Source organism: Aquarana catesbeiana, linkage group LG03, assembly GCF_042186555.1.
Source record: "Aquarana catesbeiana isolate 2022-GZ linkage group LG03, ASM4218655v1, whole genome shotgun sequence".
In the NCBI taxonomy this organism is placed as follows: domain Eukaryota; kingdom Metazoa; phylum Chordata; class Amphibia; order Anura; family Ranidae; genus Aquarana; species Aquarana catesbeiana.
In genome coordinates, this window is record NC_133326.1 from 185,141,809 (window position 1) to 185,164,488 (window position 22,680).

Here is a 22,680-nt window from a genome sequence, read left to right on the forward strand (position 1 = left end):
TTGCATTCTCCATAATTCACACCAAAGGTATTCTATCGGGTTGTGATCAGGACTCTGTGCAGGCCAGTCAAGTTCCTCCACCCCAAACTGACTTATCCATGTCTTTATGGACTTTGCGTTGTGCACTGGTCCAAATCATACCAATTGCCCCCTATTGTTATGTTTAAAGGGATGGATCACTTTTACAAAAAAAACTGCCTATGCAGGTAAGTGCACTTGTAGATAAAAATAAACTGTGCAGCTTTGATCAAAGTTGGAAAATTCCTTTGGTATACTGTAAGCGTGGACCATTGATATACCTCCCAAGGCCTAGCCAAAAATCTCTCAGGGATGGCATTGTCCTTTTCTACCTTGTTGCAAGGATGTTTCTAAGACACTCCCAGCCAATACTGCTACCCCCATCATCAGAGGGGCAAGCTCTCAAACCCCCGCACATGTGTGGTCCTCTATCTCCTCCTTTGCAAAGCTACTGTGACAGAGGAAAGAGAGTGTGAGGGGTCTTGAATCGGCTGATAATATCTTAGCAACATCCTAGGAAAAAAGCAGAATGGGGTGATGCCATCCCTAAGAGTTGTTTAGCCAGGCTTCGGAAGGTACGGAAATGGCCTACCCCTTCAGCTAGGGCATTATTTAACTTTGATCAACGCTGCACAGTTTGTTTTTATCTACAGCCCACCCTTACCTGCATGGGCAGTTTTTATACCATTGTAAGCATTTTACTATATCTGTTTGATAAGTGCAAAACAACAGTTGATAATGTCAGAAATTCAAAGCTCTCCTTTGCACTGTTTGCTTTATCTTAAAGATCTCTCCTAGTTGTTATTTTGGACTACAAAATAATTAGCTTTTATGTCAAATAGGGGTCAAATTAAGGGATTTGGATCCTGCTCCCCCGCAAATGCTACGCTGATTCTATTCTACACTATCTAACTCACATTTTCAATCTCTCCCTCTCTTCTGGCATCTTCCCCAAATCTCCAAAACATCCGCTAGTAACCCCATCCTTAAAAAGCCCTCACTGGACCCCACCAATCTTAACAACCTATGCCCCATCTCCTTACTCCCCTTCTCCTCCAAACTCCTTGAAAGACTGGTCTACAACCAACTGAGCGACCGTCTGACTATGAACAAACTTCTTGATCCCATTCAGCCTGGATCTTGCCCTCAACACTCCACGAAAACTGCTCTCCTTAAACTCACCATCGACCTAATAACGGCTTAAACCAACGGACACTATTCTGTACTACATCTCCTGGACCCCTCTGCTCCTTTGATACAGTGGACCACCCCCTCCTCAGAAAAAACTCCACTCCTTTGGTCCATGTGACTGTACTCTTCACGGGTTCTCATCCTACCTATCCCACTTCTCCTTCAGTGTCATTTACAACTCTACTTCCTCCTCTTCTCTTCCTTTCTCTGTCAGGGTCCCCCAAGGTTCTGTTGTTGGACCCCTCCTTTTCTCAATCTACACCTCCTTCCTGGATCAGTTCATAGCCTCCTATGGCTATCAATATCATCTCTACGCAGACGACACCCAAATCTACCTCTCCACCCCCCAACTCACTTCATCTGTCTCCTCACGCATCACCAACTTACTAATAGACATATCAGCCTGGATGTCACGTCACTTCCTCAAACTCAACCTATCCAAAACCGAACTCATGATATTTCCTCCACCACATGCCACTTCCCCTGATTTTTTTGTCAAAATCAATGACTAGGCTATCAACCTGGCCCCCATGCCAAGTTCCTAGGTGTAACCCTGTACTCTGAACTATCCTTTTGGCCCCACATCCAATTGCTGACCAAAGCTTGCTGCCTCATCCTCCGCAACATCTCCAAGATACGCCCTTTCATAACTAATGTCACCACAATGGCTATCCCCCTTCAGTCCATCATGAACGCTGCTGCCAGGCTCACCCACCTTACAAACCGATCGGCGTCTGCTACCCCTCTTTGCCAATCCCTCCATTCAAGATACTAACAGTTACTTACAAAGCCATCCACAACCTGGCCCCCAGCTACATCACTTACCTGAACTCAAAATATCAACAAAATCATCCTCTTCGCTCCTCCCAAGACCTCCTGCTCTCTAGTTCCTTTGTCCCATGCTCGCCTCCAGGACTTCTTCCAAGTCTCTCCCATCCTCTGGAATGCTCTACCCCAATCTGTCCGACTATCTCCTACTTTGTCTACTTTCAGACAATCCCTGAAAACTCATCTCTTCAGAGAAGCCTATCTGACCCCCACCTAACAACTGTACATTTATTTTCTCCATCAGCACATCCCCCACAGTTATTACCTCTTGTATCTCTTGACCCTTCCTCTTTGATTGTAAGCGCTAATGAGCAGGGCCCTCTGATTCTCACTGTATTAAATTGTATTTTATTTGTACTGTCTACCCTCAAGTTGTAAAGCGCTGCGTAAACCGTTGGCGCTATATAAATCCTGTATAATAATAATAATGTAAACCTGACATGGCCTAGAAAGTGCCTACGTGCCAACACAGCAGAAGGTAATAACCCTGAGGTGCCTGCAAGCATGTGCTAGACTTCAAATCAATCCCTATGGATCGTTATAGTCCCATAGATTCCTAGACCCAGGCTCCTAACACAGACATTTATACTGGTGTTAAGGTGCTTGCACTTCAGCTGTGTTGGCTCACTTTTCCCTCATTCCTCCATTCCACCCATTCATGTAGCAGCACAGAATGGTCCCACGTTGCCCTTACACAGCCATAATGTTTTCATCCTTAAATATAATATTTCAAATAACAAGGATCCCAAATACAAAACTGGAATTTTAAACAGGTAGTCCATAAACATAAACATACACATTTAAATTCTCATTTATTAATTAAATTTTTTTTTTTTAAATCAGGTGCACATCTGTACCATTCATAAAGCCACACTAATTTTGAGAGTCACCGTTTGGGGGGGAGAGGAGAATATTCCTACACGTTTCTTAGACAACTACTGACTTTATCAGGAGGAATAAAAGGAGGTGAATACATATAACTACTTACATACAACAAAACTAGACAGATTAATCAATTACTAACTTACTAGAACAACATAGTACAGTAAGCCAATGTATAATGTACATTGCATTACTGTACTATGCTATTCTAGTAAGTGATCAGTCTAACTTCTTTGGTCATTGGGGGCTGTACATGGAGGCAGGATACTATAAAATGTTAGGAAATATAGTATAAGAACTTTTTCATGTACAAGAGTATTTTACAAATTTGTGTTTATGGAGTGCCTATTGGGATGAGGGTATAGAATAACAGTAAAAATCCAAACCATACAAATATATTCTGTTAATGTTATTTCATATAATGAGATCTACGATATATTGAAGGCTGGGACTATTATAAGCATAAAAATAGTGGTATAATAATCTGGTTGTTTAAAATGTGGGAAACTGAGATGGTGTTCCCTTAGGTGTTAGAATGTGGTAAGTACAAAAGCAGAGTCAAAAGTGTTTTTGGAAAAAGGACACCAGTAAATATTCACATGATTTATACTTATCTAATTTAGGAAACCAGCAGAGTTAAAGATGAATGTCACACTTAGCTTTGCACAGCTCAGTCGCTTTTTAGACAAATTGGATGACACTCTTATCAGAAACTCACCAAGGATTTCCCCATTAATCATTTGTCAGCTGTATCCAGCTGGTATTCATCCAGTATAGTTAGGCTAAACATTCTTTAATGTCTGATACAAGACCTCGAGATAAATCATTTCCCTCTTCTAGGATTCATAGTTAATTGTATTACCTAAAAAAACATACAAAAGATTCCATTTCCCCTAACTATGTTTGCCACTTAATACTGCTATTTTAATTTATGCATTACCCAAAATATTATATATCACAATTTTAAATTGTAAGTAAGTAAGTAAGTGTAAGTGTAAGTGTAAGTACATTCTTTTTCATTCACATTTATACTTCTGTGTCATGTACACTGGTAGGTTAGCCCTGGGGCATGAAATCCCAGTATTTTGGTCCCTGCAAAAGATCAAGCCCCACTACCGGCTGGCTGTAAATTTCTATGAAAGGCTGAAAGTTGCTACAGCTGGATGATGCACCTAGTGGTACTAATGTTTATGGTAGTATGCACCCAAAGTCAAATGCCTGGAATGCAAGGAGTCTGCTTTCCTGGCATTCATCCCTGGGTGCATACTGCCCTAAACATACAATAAGTAGCATTTGTGCACTGTTCAGCCGCAGCAGCTATCAGCCTCTCATTGAGTATTATGGTCTGCTGGCAACGGGGCTGGATGGTGCAACCATGCTGTGCATCTGTGCCTTCCACCCACACCGAAATGTCAAATCTCAGACACTGAAGCAATACACCCAGTGTGCCAGAGGCCTTGCCCTTTTCATGCCCCAGCGCTGTCCCCAGCTTCCTCATATGGCAGTCCTCTTCAGCCAGAATAACAATTATTCAATTTGCCTGTTTATTGTGAACTATTTACACTGACTCTGCTTAGGTGGCACATCATCACATAGGCTGGGCTCCCATTACTCCAGGACTGAGCAGGGCCCACATCATTACATGACTCAGTCCAGCGAGAATACCCATCCCCTACTGCTGCCAGAGGAAGCTGCCTTGATCAATACACATATTTGCTAGCACACCAAGGATCTTCAGTTGCAGTCCAAAGCTTTTTTGCAGAGAGGTCACATCACAAAAGAACAAGGGCTATGTTTCAAAGCCCTCGGGCCCCTTTGTCAGGCATGTGTACAGCCCTATTCAACTGTTTTGTTAAAATTCCGGTGGGCGGCAAAACTGCAGCTCTGCCACCTATCTTTACCATTCCCTGGCTGGCTGTCTGAAAGAGCCCTAATTTTCACTTTAAATGAACTGAAAACCCTAAAGATTCACATGCATATGTAACTTTGGATAATTTCTCCAAATAATAAATGAACAAGTACAATGAACAAGTACAGTGTTTTGATTCTTTTCTTTAAATATTTTCTCCTTATCTAGTTGTAGTATCAAGACCAGTTTTTAGGTCACATATTTGCAGAAATATTGAAATGCAATAAAGCAAGTCGATTACAAACTTTAGAGCACCACTGCAGTGTAATGCATTTTGTGATTTTGTGATGTATAAAGTGCATTTTGTGATGTATAAAATGAGCAAAAACAAGCATATAAAACAAAATAAATATAAAAGTAAAAAAGTGCCTAAATGAATGCTTATTACATAAGTTAAAAGAGCGCTATGACGGTTACTCAGCTAGTGTGACAAATTTCACACGATACTCAATTTAGTGAAGTGGTGGCATACTCCCTGAACCTAACCAATGATCCCATGGCAAGGTAAAGGTAACCTGTCCCAAATCATACAATATTCCCCTTGTGTTTCTTCTGATGGAAAAAGGCAACTCCTGCGCACAGGTGGATCACCATATATAATACGTAAACACAGGCCTTGCTGCCCTCAAGGATGGGGATCCTAGTAGAAACCAAAATAAAAAGAAGACAGGGGCGCACCAGCCTTGTTCATTAACTTTTAAAACATTTACTAAATAAAACAATCCAAGCGGATTGTGACGTCTGTGCGTTCCTCCACGACCCTTGGAAGGTCTCGCTCATCCCAATCGCAGGCTGTCTACCGGTGCGATTTTATGTTGTGCCTCCTCCACCATTTGCTTGTGAGTTATTTCTTTTACCATTTTTATTTAATAAATGTTTTAAAAGTTAATGCACAAGGCTGGTGCGCCCCTGTCTTCTTTTTATTTCGGTTTCTTCTGATGGACATGACTTTTCTTGAAGGGAAAGGGGAGACATGATTGAAACCTTTAAATACATCAAGTGGGTGAATAAGGTTCAGGAGGGCATTTTTTCATATGAAACCAAAATCAAGAACACAGGAACATGACCTCAAACTAACTGGAGGAAAGTTCAAAACTAGTATTAAGAAGTATTATTTTACCGAAAGGGTAGTTGATGCCTAGAATAAATTACCAACAGAGGTAGTGAGACAGTCAACAGTAAATGGCTTCAAACATGATTGGGACAACCATAGATCTATACTGAGACAATAAAGTTAACAAGAAAACAAAACAAAACACAAAAACGAAACAAAACAAAAACAAATGGGCAGACTCGATGGACTACTCTGTCTTTTTCTGCTGTCATTTTTCTATGTTTCTATGAACTCTCCAATCTCTCCAAGTAATCACACAGGTCATTTACTTCTGGACCTCTAGGCCTCATGCACACTGAATGTTTTTGCTATCTCTCCTAGACGCCTTTCCTCCTGGCAGCAATGTTTTGGCAGAAAAAATGATCGAAACTTGTAAACGCATTTAGGCATATCAAGCGTTTGGGCAGTAATTAATTTTATAGACTAGAATAATCATTTATTCTGGTCTTTGAAATAAATTAACGCTGAAGCGCTAAACGCACCTAGTGTTAAGGTGCGTTACCATGCGTCAATATTTTTTCTGCCAAAATGCCGTTGCTCCTGGCAGTGGGGTTTTTTCTACCTCTAAATGCCCCTGCCACTAAACTCCTCTAGACGCCCATGTGTGCATGGACACATAGGCTAACATGCAGAGGCGTTTAGAGGCAGAGAAAAAACACCAGACGCTCCTAAGAGCAACATCAAAAACATCCAGTGTTCACGAGGCTTAACGTTTTAAGCTTGCCATATGAATTGGTATTACTTTTTTCCTATGCTATATTTGAATATAGTGAAGTATAACAAAAGGCGAAACTTTTTTTTTTCATTTTGGATAGAGTACAGAGGGATTAGAACACTTGTCAGTTTTAATTGCTGTCTGTGCCCCCATTAGGAGATTTATCCTCTCTATTTGTCCTGTTTACCATTATCATTGAAAGTGAAAGTAAAAGAAAATCCCAGATTGTGGGTTGTCCCCAGAAAAGTAAAAGAGGGGAAATCGTCCAATGGGCACACTAGTTATGGTGACCTGGGGGTCCTCAAAGAACTCCCTTATTTGCAATGATTTCTTCTCACTTCCTGTTTGGCTATGGGACAGGAAGTGAAGGGAAATCTCTGCAATGGGACACAGATAACAAACAAAAATCGGACATGGGTTATATAACCCTCCCTTGCTCTATCCAAAATGGAAAAAAAATTGCCGTTAGTTCTACTTTAACCATAGTTTTCAGTGTCTATTTTTTTAAAACAACTTAGTGTAAATGTAAGAATAATGTTAACAATGCATTATCAGTCCATAGAACAGCCACCCCCCCCCCCGGGGTCTTGTTCATTATCATCAGTGTCCTGTGAAATGTGCAGTTCACATACAACCAAAATAAATATTGCAGTCTTCCCTTCCAGATTGTATTATCACACTTCCTTTGAGTCCTCCCCTGTTCAGCTGTGAGAGAAAACAGATCCTAAAGCAGGAAGAAATACTTAGTTCATATATAGTACATAGCGTATGATCTTTGGAGCACTGCACCCTGAACAGCCAGTATGGACAACTTACTGGATTTAGGGCCACTAGTACTACACAACACAAGATAAAGCAATATAAACATAAAAGCATTTCAATTCTGTTGGATACAAATGCATAAAAATTCTTAAAGTGAAAGTCCAGCAATTTTTTGTAGAGAAGAATTTGATCCCCTGTTTCTTTTTTAGTGCTATACACAGCTCCATCCAAAATGGAAAAAAAATTCTGTTGGTAATTTATTCCAGGTATCAACTACCCTTTCGGTAAAATAATACTTTCTAATACTAGTTTTGAACTTTCCTCCAGTTAGTTTGAGGTCATGTTCCTGTGTTCTTGATTTTGGTTTCATATTGAAAAAACTGCCCTCCTGAACCTTATTCACCCACTTGATGTATTTAAAGGTTTCAATCATGCCTCCTCTTTCCCTTCAAGAAAAGTCATGTCCATCAGAAGATACACAAGAGGAATATTGTATGATTTGGGACAGGTTACTTTTATCTTGCCATGGGATCATTGGTTGTGTTCAGAGAGTATGCCACCACTTCACTAAATCGAGTACGGTGTGAACTAGCTGAGTAAAGGTCATGGCACTCTTTTAGATATTCCCAGTCACAGTGACAACAGTTTCCCTAGACAGGTAGTGAGAGAAATTTTGAAATAGAGTGAAAAACCACGACAGGAGTTATAATCTTTCCCCAATGTATCCAAAACTGGACACATGCTTTAGGTGGTGTGTGTGGGGAAGGGAGTAAAGGGCATTTTACTCTATTTTATTACGGATATTTATATAGCACCAACAATTTACCTAGATCTTTACATATACTGTACAGGCACATCAGTCCCTTCCCTCAAGGAGCTTACAATCTAAGGTCCCCACCTCATGTGCATGCATAAACATACTAAGATAATTTAGACAGGAGCCAATTACCTACCAGCAGGTCTTTGGAGTGTGAGGGTAAATCCCCGCAGTTGTGGTTATGATTTAAACCAATGACCAATTTAAGGTAGAAGTACTAACCACCAGGCCACAGTGCTGAAAAATTGGGCAGATCAGATCATTTCTGGTCCTTATGTGTTCCTATATGATCTTACACGCAGATGTTTTTTTCTTTTTGTCTGATTCATCACTTAATGATGTAGCACCCTGATATTTAGGCATGGTTGCTATCAAATTTATTTGCCAAGTGAAAGTTGCCTTGGGCAATTGATAGGAGGTCAATTGATTTCACCCTAATTCTGGAATTGCTGCACTTCTCTCTTCTGTCACTAGATGGCCGGGTATCTGGTGGCATTAGATAAGACAAGGGCATTGCAAGGACAGATTAGGAATAAATAGGGTGTCTCAGCCAATGGACAGGGATTTTCTTGGGTCCCTTGGCCTTCTGGGTGAGCCTATTTATTTTGGTGGAGTCAGGTGATCGGGGTTCGGTGCCACCTGGATGGCTGTCTGGGTGGACGTGTGTTGTAATGCCCCGGGTTGCTAGGCCATAAGCCTTGGGCCTATCCCAAGGACATCTGGCTGCTAAGCTGTCTGGGGGCCTATCCAGAAGCAAGAGAGCAGCGTAGGGTTGGGACTGCGGCTTGCAGACCAACCAGAAGCATCGGTTCTGCCGGCCAGAGAACCAGCTGTGGTTGGAGGTAGAGGGGAAGCTGTCGCCACTAAGGGACCATCCACCTTGTTACCAGGGACCACCGCGAGTAGCTGAAGCAAGTACCTGAGCAGTATTCTCACCAGCCGGGGACGGTGAAGAATTGGGAAAACTTCAGCAGGTGCCAAGCCAGGGACCCAGCCAGTGGAGGGGACGCTTGCAGAGCATTATTGTGTGCCAAGCCAGGGACCAAGCAGAGCAGTGGGGTGACCCTTGAGGAGTATCTGTGAGTGCCAAGCTAGGGACCCAGCAGGGACGTGGGGGTGACGCTTGAGGAAGATACTGAGTGAGAAGATTGGAAGAGCTCAGGAGATCCAGTAACGAGTGGATCTGTTAGTTTAGTGAAAGACTGGGAACTCATCGGAGTGAAGTTCTACACTAGGAGATTGCAGAAGAAGTGAAGAAGTTCATTGCAACCCTTGTTAGAAACTGTTACAAGATCGTTGCTATAGGAGACAGTGGTTCTACTCATGCAGTTTTGTTGTCTATCTGGATGGCTTTCCCTGAGTGGCTGTCTGCCTATAGAAGTCTCAGGGTCTGCCAATTAATATTGCATCTACTAAAGTGGTCCAAGCCCTAACCCTCTCTCCCACAGTTCTGTTTAAGAGACAATAAATCTCTTTGCATTCAAGAAGTGTCTGGCGCCCATTCCTCTGCTATCTGCATTAATCAAGGTGACAGGGGAGGGAGTTCCAGCACACAGCCTGTGATTAACAGCCTCCACCCTGTTTCTGTGTGCTGTGTGAAGGGGGGGGGGGAGGTTTCCTTCCCTCCAATCATCTCTCAGAGCTCTCCTCACTGAGCTCTGCAGGGTGTAATTTTAGCTCTCCGTACCCTTTTTTCTGGACTTTGAACGGCTGTAGAGAAAAGACGACTGCAAATAAACAGGTACAACTTATGTAGGGGGATTTGTTTAATCTCTGTGTATCAACTGAGGCCAGTCACTGCACTGGGTATATGTACAACCACTTAGGGTGTTGGGTATAAGTACAACCACTTAAGGTTGTTGACCCTTCACTAGAGCTTCTTTTTTGTCGTTAAAGTGAGTCACTCTAAAGCCTGTCTCTAGACTTTTATTCAGATTTAGATTTAATGGGGTGTCTTGAGTGCCTGACACTAGCGCATCCCCCAGTTACTGGAGCTCAGTGCTGGAGGTGCCCGAGTGCCCTAATAGTCAGTCTGCCCCTGCCCACGGCACACCTGAACAGTTTGAGAATCACTGGTTTAATCAATAGGCTCAGGCTCTGTACTTTGGATGCCCAGGAGGAAAAGTGCTAAGTAAATAATAATAATACTAATAATAATAATAATTATTATTATTATTATTATTATTATATTCTTGTCTCTTGCCTCAGTGAAGCATAAGTACCTGACTACTGTCTGGCAGGGGGCACTGCATTACAAGACTAGCTGAATAAAACTGCCTATACTTTGGCAGTTAAAACCGTTCCCACATATGTATTTCAACCACATTTTTAGCTCTACAATCTTTAGATATAACCTAATAACTAATCCATTCTAAGCTTCTATTATGATAACCAGCCGACATTCTAAAGCAGGCACAGTGTAAGTTAGTGGGAGCCATGACATTGAGGGAAAGATTTACTAAAGCTGGCGGACATAGAATTTGGTGCAGCTGTGCATAGTAACCAATCATCTTCCAGGTTTTATTGTCAAAACTTAATTGAACAAGCTGAAGTTAGAGGCTGATTGGTAACTAGGCACAGCTGCACCACATTCTGTGTGCACCAGTTTTAGTAAATTTACCCCTGACATTGATTATCTACCTGAGTTCACCTTTTTTTTCTAAAGTCCAGCTCCCTTATGTACCAATATAGCATTATTTGTACTTATTTAGCAAAAATAAAACAGCTTTCCATTAATTCTACACAACATTACCTCACTCTCTTCATAGCTGTTTAAACACACTGCTCGATTACTTCCACCTTACTTCCTGGTCAGATTATATGTCACGACACAGGAAGGAGTTGACCAGCTGATCTCATTAGCACACACCCTGTTTCGTCAGATTTGGCGACCCGTCAGATTTTGTAATGGAAGTGATGTTCCGTCGCCACCATCTTGCTACACCCCGTACTTGCCCACAGTAAGGATACCGTGAGAAGGCGGAAAGCGGACATCTTTTACACCCACCAGAGTCTTGCATTTCACACTTATTTTATTTTTAACAGTAAACTGACTTTATATAGTGAAATATAGGATTTTGAAATCCGTCAGACTGTTTTGATGTTGATTTTTGAAAGCAGTGGTGTTCTGTCAGATTAACAAAGATGTGAGATCAGCAGGCTCGCCTCTGCTTTTAAAATTCCACATCTAAACAGTCTGACGTATTTTTAAATCCTGAATTTCACAATATAAGCTCAGTTTACTGTTAAAAATAAGTTTAAAATGCATGACTTCGGTGGGTGTAACAAGATGTCCGCTTTCTGCCTTCACACCATATCCTTACTGTGGACGAGTGTGGGGTGTGCCAAGATGGCGGCGGCGGAACGTCACTTCTGTTACAAAATCTGACAGGTCGCCAAATCTATTGAAACACCTGCATCATCTACCCTCAGCTGGTCAACTCCTTCCTGTGTCATGACCTAAATTCTGTGCAGGAAGTAAGGCAGAAGTAATTGAACAGTGTGTTTAAACAACTATGAAAAGAGTTAGATAAGCCGGTGTAGAACTAATGGAAAGCTGTTTTCTTTTTTCAAAATAAGTACATTAATGCTATGTAGCAATAACTCTCGGTGGAGCTGCTGGTTTAAGCGGGCTTGTTACCTTCACTCTCAATACCTCTGTTTCACCGGGTCTAGGGTTCCGTTGAGTTTACCTCTGGACTATATAAGCACCAAACACTCGAGTGGGTTTTCCAATGCTTTAATAAAACGAACAAGGGAAGTAGCAGGAAAGAGGTAGTAGGAAAGCTGCAGGGAAGCTCAAATACCTTTCTGTTGTATTTCTTCAGAACATTCTTTGTAACTGAACACTTGCAATTGAATAGTCCCCTTTTTTGTAGGATTCAATCTTTGCCCGCCTGGATAGACATCTCTCACTTGCCTAGCAGCCAGCACGTAGCACGAACAAAAGTCTCTGCCGAAGACTTATTTGGAATAAAACCGTACGATCCTCTGCCACAGGATGTATTGGTTTGTGATGAACATCAGATACAGTACTTGAACCTTTAAGCCAACCCGGCAGTACTATACTGTAAGATTACTTCGGAATGCGTCCTCCAACTGAGTCACCAGGCCCCTCTCCAGACCAGCACTCTGCATGATCCTTCCATGACGGGTCCTCCCCTGGGATCTTCTCGGTTGTCCAGCTTCTTCACTCAGGATAGACAGCTCAGGACCATTCCTCCGCTGCTGTGGTGGGCCCCAGACAGGCTTCTGGGCCCACCAGGGCCGGAACGGAGGACCACGAGGTGGTATTCCTAATGCATACCAGTCGGCCAGGAGGGCCAGCAGGTGGCTGAAAACGAACCCTAAAACATGGCGTCTGTCCCATAAATACCTTCTCCCAGAATGCAACTCGGAGGACCACCTCCACCGAGTTATCTCCGGGAAAGAGGAGCACTCATTCGCTTCAACACGTTGCTTTTCCAACACCTGCCAATAGTAACAACGACACCCACCGGCACAATGTGGAACTGCATGCAACGTCAGCCAAGCTGGAACAGAGGCAAATCTAACTTCCTATAACAAGCGACCCACTAAATTTACCTGTCAGCGGTAGATAAGAATCTAACAGCGCTACACTATATTGATACATAGGGAAGCTGGAATTTTTTTAAAAAAGGCGAACAAAGGTGTAGTTAGCCTTTAAAAGTGGAACCTATTTTTTTTTTCAATTCTTCCACATGGGTATGATAGTATGAGGCATTTAAAACAGTGCTTGTTGCACAGAAAGGATTGCTGCTTTTGTACAACGGCATTAGGGTTATATTATGCAGTCAGCAGTGTAAAGTATTTTGAATCATCCTGAAAGATGTTTTCCTATCACAAATTGAAAGCAATAGATTAAACGGTGGTGTCACAGCATCATTTGTTTGCCTTAATTTGCAAACAGTACGCAAAAAAGAGCCAGAATCCAGGAGGATGCCTTTGGGAACATCTCCCTTTTTACAGTTTTATTTACAAAGGCGGTGCATAGTGGAAAATGTGTTTCAGCTTGTAACAAGTTACTCCAAAGTGTGCAGACACATGCCTGCCAACATCATCTGGAAGCAAAATACAGAGGAGTTCAAAAATAAAAAAATCTTTATTTAATCTTGTTAAAACCAGAGCGAGAAAGTGCACTTGTATTTCAAGCAAGACTCTTCACTGTAGTAAAAGCAGTTTCAAACTTTTTGTACATATTTATAACACCTCCACATATATGTTATGTGCAAGTCATTTGTTCAAAGTTTTTCATGTTTAATATTAGACAAGTACTGAAGTAAATTATTTCACTTAGGAGGTGCAGATGTTAAAGCTAACCAGAACAAAACATCAAGAATGATCAAAGATCGGGTCATTCTAAACTTTCATATCACCATGTATTAGGGACTGTTCATTAGCTACAATAATGTGTGCCTTACCGAAAAGCACAATGACGCACATTGGTGGAATGCTGTGCCATTTATTTAGAGTAGCATCACAATGCACCATTTCAAGGTGCTTGCATTACAGTGCAGAAAAACACGCAGGTTGTGTTGCACTGGCAAAAATTCTATATGCACAATTTATGGTGCATATTGGTATGTTAGACACCCCATTCAAATGAATCGGCTGCCTTAATAAAAAAGTGTTAACATGTGGCATTATGCAGGTTAATGTGCATGCGCAATTAAAGCGCAACAGTATAAATGGGTCCTCAAGAGCTAAGAACTTTGTTTCTGTGTTTAATTTGTAATTATTTATGTTCCTGGGGGACATTATTTTTTTCTTTACACTCCAGTCTGCTTTCTGCTTTGCACTGCTACACAGTGGGAGTGCTTTACTGCTACTTCTCACAATGCTATGTCTATCTATGTCTATGTCTATCTAATGCTATGTCTATCAGTTAGCTGACTCATGGAAAACAAAAAGAGAAATGCATACTCTTTGTGGTTCATATCTTATCCCAACAGCTGTTACTTATTACCATTTATTTGGTTAAGTGTAGGATCCCTTTAGACCCCTTTCACACTGCCAGCGGGCCGCATTAGTGGTAAAGTGTCGCTAGATTTAGCGGCGCTTCACTGTCGTTTTAGCGGCGCTTTTCGCCCGCTAGCGGGGTGTTTTAAACCCCTGCTAGCAGCCAAAGAAAGGGTTAAATGCACCTGAAAAGTTCCACTGCCGAATCGTTTTGCAGTGCGGTTTAGGAGCGGTGTATACACCACTCCTAAACCGCACCAAAGATGCTGCGTAAAGGAATTTTTCTAACGTCCTGCAAGGGCACCACCCCAGTGTGAAAGCACTCAGGTTTCACACTGGGGCTGCAAGGGAGGCATTTTTCAGGCGCTTTACAGGCGCTATTTTTAGCACTTTAGCACCTGAAAAATGCCTCAGTTTGAAAGGGGTCTTAATGTTAGGCCTCATTCACATGGGCATACCGATACACTTGTTCGAAGGGCTGTCTTCATCTGAGAGGGATGCACAGCTGAGTCATGCAGCAATGTGCAGGCAGCGTGCTCACATCAGTGACAGGTGTGTGGTTACACTGATTGTGTTCTAATCTGTGCATCAGTCCTGCATGGATGTACAGACGGGGATGTGCATACAGATCTGTGCAGGTCCATGCAGCCACCCACCTGTAATCGGTTTGAAAAAGCCGCCTGCATGCGGCTTCCCGCACCACCTGTGCATCCCGTGTGAGTAAAGGCAGCCCTTCACATATGTGTACAGACTGGTACGCCGATCTGAATAAGGCCTATATTACACATATTTACCGTATTTATCGGCATATAACACGCACAGGCGTATAACACGCACATTCATTTTAAGAGGGAAGTTTCAGGAAAAAACTTAAATTTTAAATAAGGAACTTTGAAGCAAAATAAGGGTCAGTGCCCATCTGCAGCCTCACCATTGCCATCAATGCAGCCTGATTAATGCCCACCTGCAGCCTCACAAGTGCCATCAATGCAGCCTTATTAGTCCACATCAATACAGACTCACCATTGCCATCAATGCAGCAGCCTCACCATTGCCATCAATGCAGCAGCCTCGCCATTGCCATCTATTGACTTCCTATTACAGAGGCCGCCAAGTAAACAGGAGATTCTCCCTGTATATAATCTGATGGCGCTCGTCCCCCCCCCCCCCCCCCCCCGTTGCCTCCGAGGCAGCCGAAATTGAAGTATTGGCGTATAACACGCACACGCTATTTGCACCCGATTTTCATGGTGAAAAAGTGAGTGTTATACCCCAATAAATACAGTAATTCATCTAGTAATTTGTGTTTATTTTGTTTGCTATCTAAGTATATTTTATTGTTTTGTTTTGCAGCTCAGGAGTTCTACCTTCTAAACTTGAGAACTGTATTTCAAGAGAAATATTTCATTATTGTACAGGAAAATAAGAGCCAGCTGGATGTCAGAATGCAAGTTGTTACCCTTATCTTGTTACTTCTTTTTTGCAAAGCATCCGAATTTCGTAAAACAAGAAGGAACAACCGAGGAAACAATGACAAACCTCACAACTCCAAGACACTTTCAAGCACTGTGAAACGCTATGCTCCAGGATCACCTTGTGATATATATACATATTCTAATGAAAAATATTTGGACTGTCAGGAGAGGAAGCAGACATCTGTCCTTGAGGACTGGCCAGAAGACCTGATCCACATACTGCTGGCAAGAAACCAGATCCGCATAATAAAGAACAATGCCTTTTCTAAGTTTCAGAATCTTAAGAGTCTTGATTTACAGCAAAATGAACTCAGAAAAATTGAGAAACAGGCCTTTTTTGGTTTGAAAAAACTATCAACTCTTTTATTACAACACAACCGCATTAAAATCTTGTCTGAAGAAGTGTTCATACATTTGCCTCGTCTCACCTATCTGCGACTCTATGACAATCCCTGGGACTGTAACTGTGAGCTGGAATCTCTGGTGACTCTGCTACAAGTTCCTCGGAACAGGAACTTTGGAAATTATGCCAAGTGTGAGTCACCAGTTGAGTTAAAAAATCAGAAGCTAAAGGAGATCACACCCCAAGTCATTTGCCAAGACGAAGAAGAAGAAAAACCTAAACCATTAGAAGGGGCTAAACCTTCTAGACCATCTGTGGACTCAACACTCTGCTATACATATCTTTATCCAATAACAACACTGGACTGCAGAAGAAAAGGTCTGTATATATATATATATATATATATATATATATTTACTTTATGTATTACTTTGTACTTACACTGAATACACTCAGCCCTATATAAATATATTACATAATACACTGATAACTTAGCAAGATTTAGCCAAAAATACTCCAGAACCATATCAACAAAAAGTATTCATATATTTGGGTGCAGCTTAGACAACAATATGCCTTTCTATATATGCAACCCCAATTCCAAAAAAGTTGAAATGATATGTAAAGTCTACATAAAAACAGAATACTATGATTTGCCAATTTCATAAACACATATTTTATGCACAAAAAAAAAAAAAAAAATAGAAAACATATCAAATGTTTAAACTGAAAAAATGTTTCATTTTCAGAAACAAAATGAGATAATTTTGAAATTGATGGCAGCAACACGTCTCAAAAAATGTTGGGACAGGGCCATATTTGTCTGAATGTATACACTAAGTTGAAACATTTAGAAGCAGTATTCCTACCACTGCTAAATGTGACAGTTTCAGCTCAGAGATGCTGGTTGTTAAGGAGCAAGCACCCGCCAGTGCCCTAACAACCAATGATTCATCCCTGCCTTGCTCTTTCAGCTGTCAGCTGGGAATTCCCGGCTGACAGGTGAATATACAAAAAAGGAGCCAGGACAGTGTTTAAAACAAAAACAAAATCCTTCTGGTCTGGTAGGAATTTAAAAAAAATGCAGCAAGGTCCCCCAAATACCATACAAGACCCTTATCCAAGCATGCAGCCTGGCAAGTCAGGAAAGGGGGGGCAAGCGTGCTCCACCCCAAACTTTACCAGGCCACATACTCTCAACATGGGAAAGGGACCTTGGCCACATATTCTCAACATGGGAAAGGGACCTTGTCTGGGGGGGGAGCCCCATGGCAAAGCGCCTTGTGCCCATGTCGATGAAGACAAGGGCTTCTTCCCCAAAACACTGGCCCAGTGGTTGTGGAGATCTGCTATAAGGGGGCCCCCCAGATACCACCCCATGTGAATAAGTAAGAGTTACATAGTACCCTTACGCATTCACAAAAAAACAAACAAACGTACCCTAGAAATAAAAGCACCCAAATGTTTGACAAGTCCTTTATCAAATTTAAAAAAATGAATGTCCCAGAATATACATCCATCATCAAATCATGTCATCCAGTGATGCAGGTCCATGTCAAACATAATAATCGACAGCCGCCAACCTTCCCAAAGGAAAAAAATTCCACCACCTGCTGAGACATGTCTGATTCCCATCGCTAACCCTTGTGGTGAATGACATTTCTGAGTCCTACAGTAAACAAAAAAGCAGGGTCACCCGGTTGTTAGAGGAGGCTTCCAGATTCCAAAAAGCCTTCCACCTGGCGTTGGGTGTCCCTTAAAAAATTACACCAGACTCGAAGGGCCTGGTATGGATTGTGGAGGAACCCTCACATCAGTTGTCCTGGACCCTTTGTTTACATTCACCTGTCAGCCAGGAATCACCGATTTACAGCTGAATAAACAGGGCAGGGATGAGTCGATGGTTGTTAGGACATTGGTGGGTGCCGGCTCCCTAACAACCAGCATCTTTGAGCTGAAACTGTCACATTTAACGGTGGTAGATATAAAACCGCTAAATGTTTCACTTTCCGCTGCAGCCAGAGGTCCAGTCTGTGGTAAAATAAGGTGAAAAAAAAGATAAATACTGCAAAATAAAAATTGAATGCATGCAGTTGTTAACGCGCATTGTTTAGTGAATTGCCTGCTCCTGACATAATACAGTTATTTTCAAGCAAAAATGAAAGCGTTATTTATTTCTTATTGAATTGAGCCCACTACCTTTTAATAACTCTAAATATATCCGTTTATGCCATTGAATATCTCCATTCTAATTTTACCTTCTATTCCACGCTCACACTGAATGCCCCTGTACTTCGCTGGAATTCTCCAAGAATTTGGTTTGAATGTACCTCAGAACAGGTGTCAGCAATATGGAGGCCTCAACCAAAGTAAACAGAATTACATTTTTTAAAGATTGTAAATGCAAGGGAAAATGACTTGTTCATTGTACAATATCCAAACTCCTAGGTTAATTTCAGCTATACAGAATAATGTCCTATGTATTGCTGAGCTGCGGTGGGGGCACACAGCATGTTGTCCAAAAGACTCATCATATTATTATTATTACTGTATACAGGATTTATATAGCGCCAACAGTTTGCGCAGCGCTTTACATCGGGAAAGACAGTACAATTACAATACAATTCAAGAGGGATCAGAGGGCCCTGCTTTTTAGAGCTTACAATCTAGAAGGGTGGGTCAAGTGGAACAAAGGGTAGTAGCTGTGGGGGATGATCAGATGGACAAAATGAAAATACAGTTGTTAGGTGTGGGTAGCATAGGCTTCTCTGAAGAGGAGGGTTTTCAGGGATCGTCTAAAAGCTAATAGAGTAGGAGATAGACAAACAGATTAGGAGTTCCTTAGGCTTGGAGAGGCTCTGGGAAAGTCCTTGAGACGAGCATGGGAGGAGGTGATGAGAGAGCTAGAGAGCAGGAGGTCTTGAGAAGAATGAAGAGAACAATTAGGTTGGTATTTTGAGACTAGTTCAGTAATGTAGCTGAGGGAAGAGTTGTGGATTGCTTTGTAGGTAGTTGTTAGTATTTTGAATTCAATTTGTTGGGTGAGCGGAAGCCAGTAGAGGGACTGACAGAGTGGAGTAGCAGAGACAGAGTGGTTGGTTAGGTGGATGAGTCTGGCAGCAGCATTCATGATGGACTGAAGGGGGATAGAGTATGCAGAGGTAGGCCAATGAGGAGGGAGTTGCAGTAATCAAGGCGAGAGATGACCAGGGAGTGAATTAAGAGCTTTGCTGTGTCATTGGTTAGAAAAGGGTGTATTTTGGAGATGTTCCGGAGGTTGAGGCGGAAAGATTTGGACAGTGATTGGATGTGGGGCTTAAAGGAGTTCAGAGTCCAGGACTACTTCTAGGACCTTGGCATGTGGGGATGGGCTGATAGTTATGCCATCGATTTTTACAGAGAGATCAGGGGAAGAGGCACGTGGGGGAGGAAAAATGATACGTTCGGTTTTGGATAGATTAAGTTTGAGGAAGTGGTGCGACATCCAGACTGGTATATGTGATAGTAAAATAGTGATATGCGTGGAGACTGAAGGAGAGGGTTGAGGGCTAGAGAAATAGGTTTGAGTGTCGTCAGCATAGAGATGGTATTGACTGACCCAGGGAGGAGGTGTAGATTGAAAATAGGAGAGGTCCAAGAACAGAACCTTGGGGGACACCAACAGAGAAAGGAAGAGGAGAGGAGGAAGTAGAATTGTAAGTAAGGCTAAAGGTGCGGCTAAATAAGTAGGTAGAGAACCAGTGAAGAGTACAGTCACGGAGACCAAAGGCATGGAGTTTTTTTTGAGGAGGGGGTGGTTAACCGTATCAAATGCAGCAGAGAGGTCCAGGAGTAGAAGTAAAGAATAGTGTCCCTTAGTTTTGGCCGTTAGTAGATTGTTTGTTAGTTTTAGGAGAGCAGGTTCTGTGGAATGTTGAGGACGAAATCCGGACTGAAGGGGGATCAAGAAGGCCAGGTGGACGCTCAGTCGGTTGTAGACTAGATGTTCAAGGAGTTTGGATAAAAAGGGGAGCAAGGAGATGGGGCATAGGTTGTTAAGATTGGATGGGTCCAGTGAGGGCTTTTTAAGTATGGGGCTGACAAATGCAAGTTTTAAAGAGTTGGGGAAGATGCCAGAAGAGAGGGAGAGATTGAAGATGTGGGTTAGAGAGAATAGAATAGAGCTAGAGGATGAATGTAGCATTTGCAAGGAAATAGGATCCAGAGGGCAGGTGGTAAGTTGGACGTTAGCAAGTAATTTAGCAACCTTGTCTATAGTGGTGGGGTTGAAAGAGGGAAGCAATGATTGTACCTGTGGGCAAGAGGTGTAAAGCATGGAGGGTATTTGAACAGTAGAGTTCTCCTCGCGAATTGTATCAGTCTTCTGTTTGAAATGATTGGCGATCTCCTTGGCAGTGAGTGAGTTAGTGGGTGGAGGCAGTGGAGAACAAAGTAGAGAGTTGAAGGCAGAGAAGAGTTGATGGGGATGGGATGATACATTTTTAATGAGAGTGATGAAATAGGTCTGCTTGGCAGTGAGGAGACTGGAATTGTATTTTTGGAGGGCAGATTTATACTGGCTGAAAACTTTCTGGGACTTTGTCTTACACCACAGGCGCTCAGACTTCTAGTAAAACTAGCATCTAGTTTTTCAGACTTCTAGTATCATCTGTTTGCCAGGGTTGAAGGGGACAGGGCCTGATTCTGTGTGTAATGAGGTGGGTCAGTGTGTCCAGTGAGGCTAGAAGTGAAGTGTTGTAGACAGAAGTGGCTAGGTTGGTGCAGGACAGAGGTGCAATTTTGTCATAGAGGTGGGCAGTCGCAGAGTAGAGAAGAGAAGGGTTGAGATGGCGAAGGTTTCTACGGGTAACCGTTAGGTGTATGGAGGGAGAGATGGGGGAGGATAGGGAGAGAGTGAAGTTAATAAGGTAGTGATCAGAGAGAGGGTAAGGATAGTTGGAGAGGAGTGCATAGGTGGGAAAAGACAAGGTCAAGTGTATTGCCTTCAGAGTGAGTAGGAGCATGTATCCATTGCTTTAGGTCAAAGGAGGCGGTTAGACTGAGAAGTTTGGAACTTGCAGGTATGTTAATATTAGTAGGGATGTTGAAGTCCCCAAGAATGATTGTGGGGATTTCAGAAGAGAGAAAGTAGGGTAGCCAGGCAGAGAAGTCATCAAGAAAGGATGATACTGGACCAGGGGGACGATAGATCACAGCTATCCTTAGAGAAGAGACGAATGCAGTGCCCCTCAAATGAGGAGAGTGACAGAGAGGGAGGTGGGTGAAGTACTTGAAAGGTGCTATATGGGTCTAAAAGGATTCCAACACCCCCTCCTTTGCGTCCACTGGGTCTGGGGGAGTGAGTCTAAAGAAGACCACCGTGGGATAGAGCAGCATAAGACGCAGTTTTGGATTTGTGAAGCCAGGTTTCGGTAATGGCGAGTAGATTAAATGAGTTTGCAATAAAGAAGTCGTGGAGGGAGGTGAGTTTGTTACAGACAGAGCATTCCAAAGGGCGCAAGAGAAAGGAAGTCTGGTCTTGGGAAGAAGAGAAATGGGAACTAGATTGTGTGCATTGTGGCTGCAGCCAGAGGGTGTAGGATAATGGGTGTGTTGGGTACAGTTAGATGAAGGAGGCCCAGGGTTTGGGGATACATCACCAAAGGATAAGAGAAGCAGAAGGGTGAGGGAGGTAATGTGGGAGTGTGATTTATATGAAGGGACATGCCCCAGCGGTTTGGAGTATTGGACGTGTGGATTTAGAATTAGCCGGAGTTGGTGAGTGCAGTAATATGGAGAGGGCAGAAGTGAGGGTGATAGATATAAGGTGTGGGGTGGAGAAGAGGTGTACAGGAGAGTTAGTTTAAGGATAGAAGATACAGCTACCAGAAGGAGTGGTAGACATTGCATTTTAGGGGGAGGAAGAGCTGAAAGTGTAAACAAGGTCACCTGTATTGTATTTTTCAAGGTGTTTTCTACCTTGCCTTCAGATCACAGATGGAAGCTGGAGATACTACATAAAGACACTTCTAACAGCTGGAAGCAATGCAGATTAACAACAACATATTTATTTATTTATTTATTTCAGGTACTTATATAGCGCTGTCAATTTACACAGCGCTTTACATATATATATTATACATTCACATCAGTCCCTATACCCTCAAGGAGCTTACAATCTAAGGTCCCTAACTCACATTCATACCTATACTAGGGCCAATTTAGACTGGATCCAATTAACCTACCAGCATGTCTTTGGAGTGTGGGAGGAAACCGGAGTACCCGGAGGAAACCCACGCAGACACAGGGAGAACATGCAAACTCCAGGCAGGTAGTGTCGTGGTCGGGATTCGAACCAGCAACCCTTCTTACTGCAAGGCGAGAGTGCTACCCACTGCACCACTGTGCCACCCCATGGAACTCTGTATTACAAAAAAACAAAAAACAATCTGCTTTAAAACATCTAGGATGTCTTTTCCACTAATATTAAGCTTAGGACCACAATGGTGGCTTTAACGGTCTCTGTTCTCATTTTTAATTTGTTCTAAAAAATATTATTTAAAGTCTTTCTATATATATGACTTGATCATGAATGTTGCTCTCAGTTGATAAACTGAATAGATGAAAGACCTACTAATCACTGCCAATCCTGAAGAAACCACTGTGAT

The 22,680-nt window shown here is 42.3% G+C and overlaps 2 protein-coding genes across 2 annotated transcripts in view; one reads left to right on the top strand and one right to left on the bottom strand.

Moving 5' to 3' along the window:
• Positions 1–22,680, bottom strand: part of FBXL13 (F-box and leucine rich repeat protein 13) — a 276,722-nt gene that overhangs the window by 155,173 nt on the left and 98,869 nt on the right. The gene's annotated exons all lie outside the window — the stretch shown is intronic.
• LRRC17 (leucine rich repeat containing 17) overlaps positions 1–22,680 on the top strand; it is a 43,403-nt gene that overhangs the window by 11,643 nt on the left and 9,080 nt on the right. The window contains exon 2 of the mRNA XM_073619603.1: positions 15,569–16,411. Within this exon, the coding sequence (XP_073475704.1) occupies positions 15,661–16,411 (751 nt within the window). The 5' untranslated portion in view covers positions 15,569–15,660. The remainder of the gene's footprint in view (positions 1–15,568; positions 16,412–22,680) is intronic.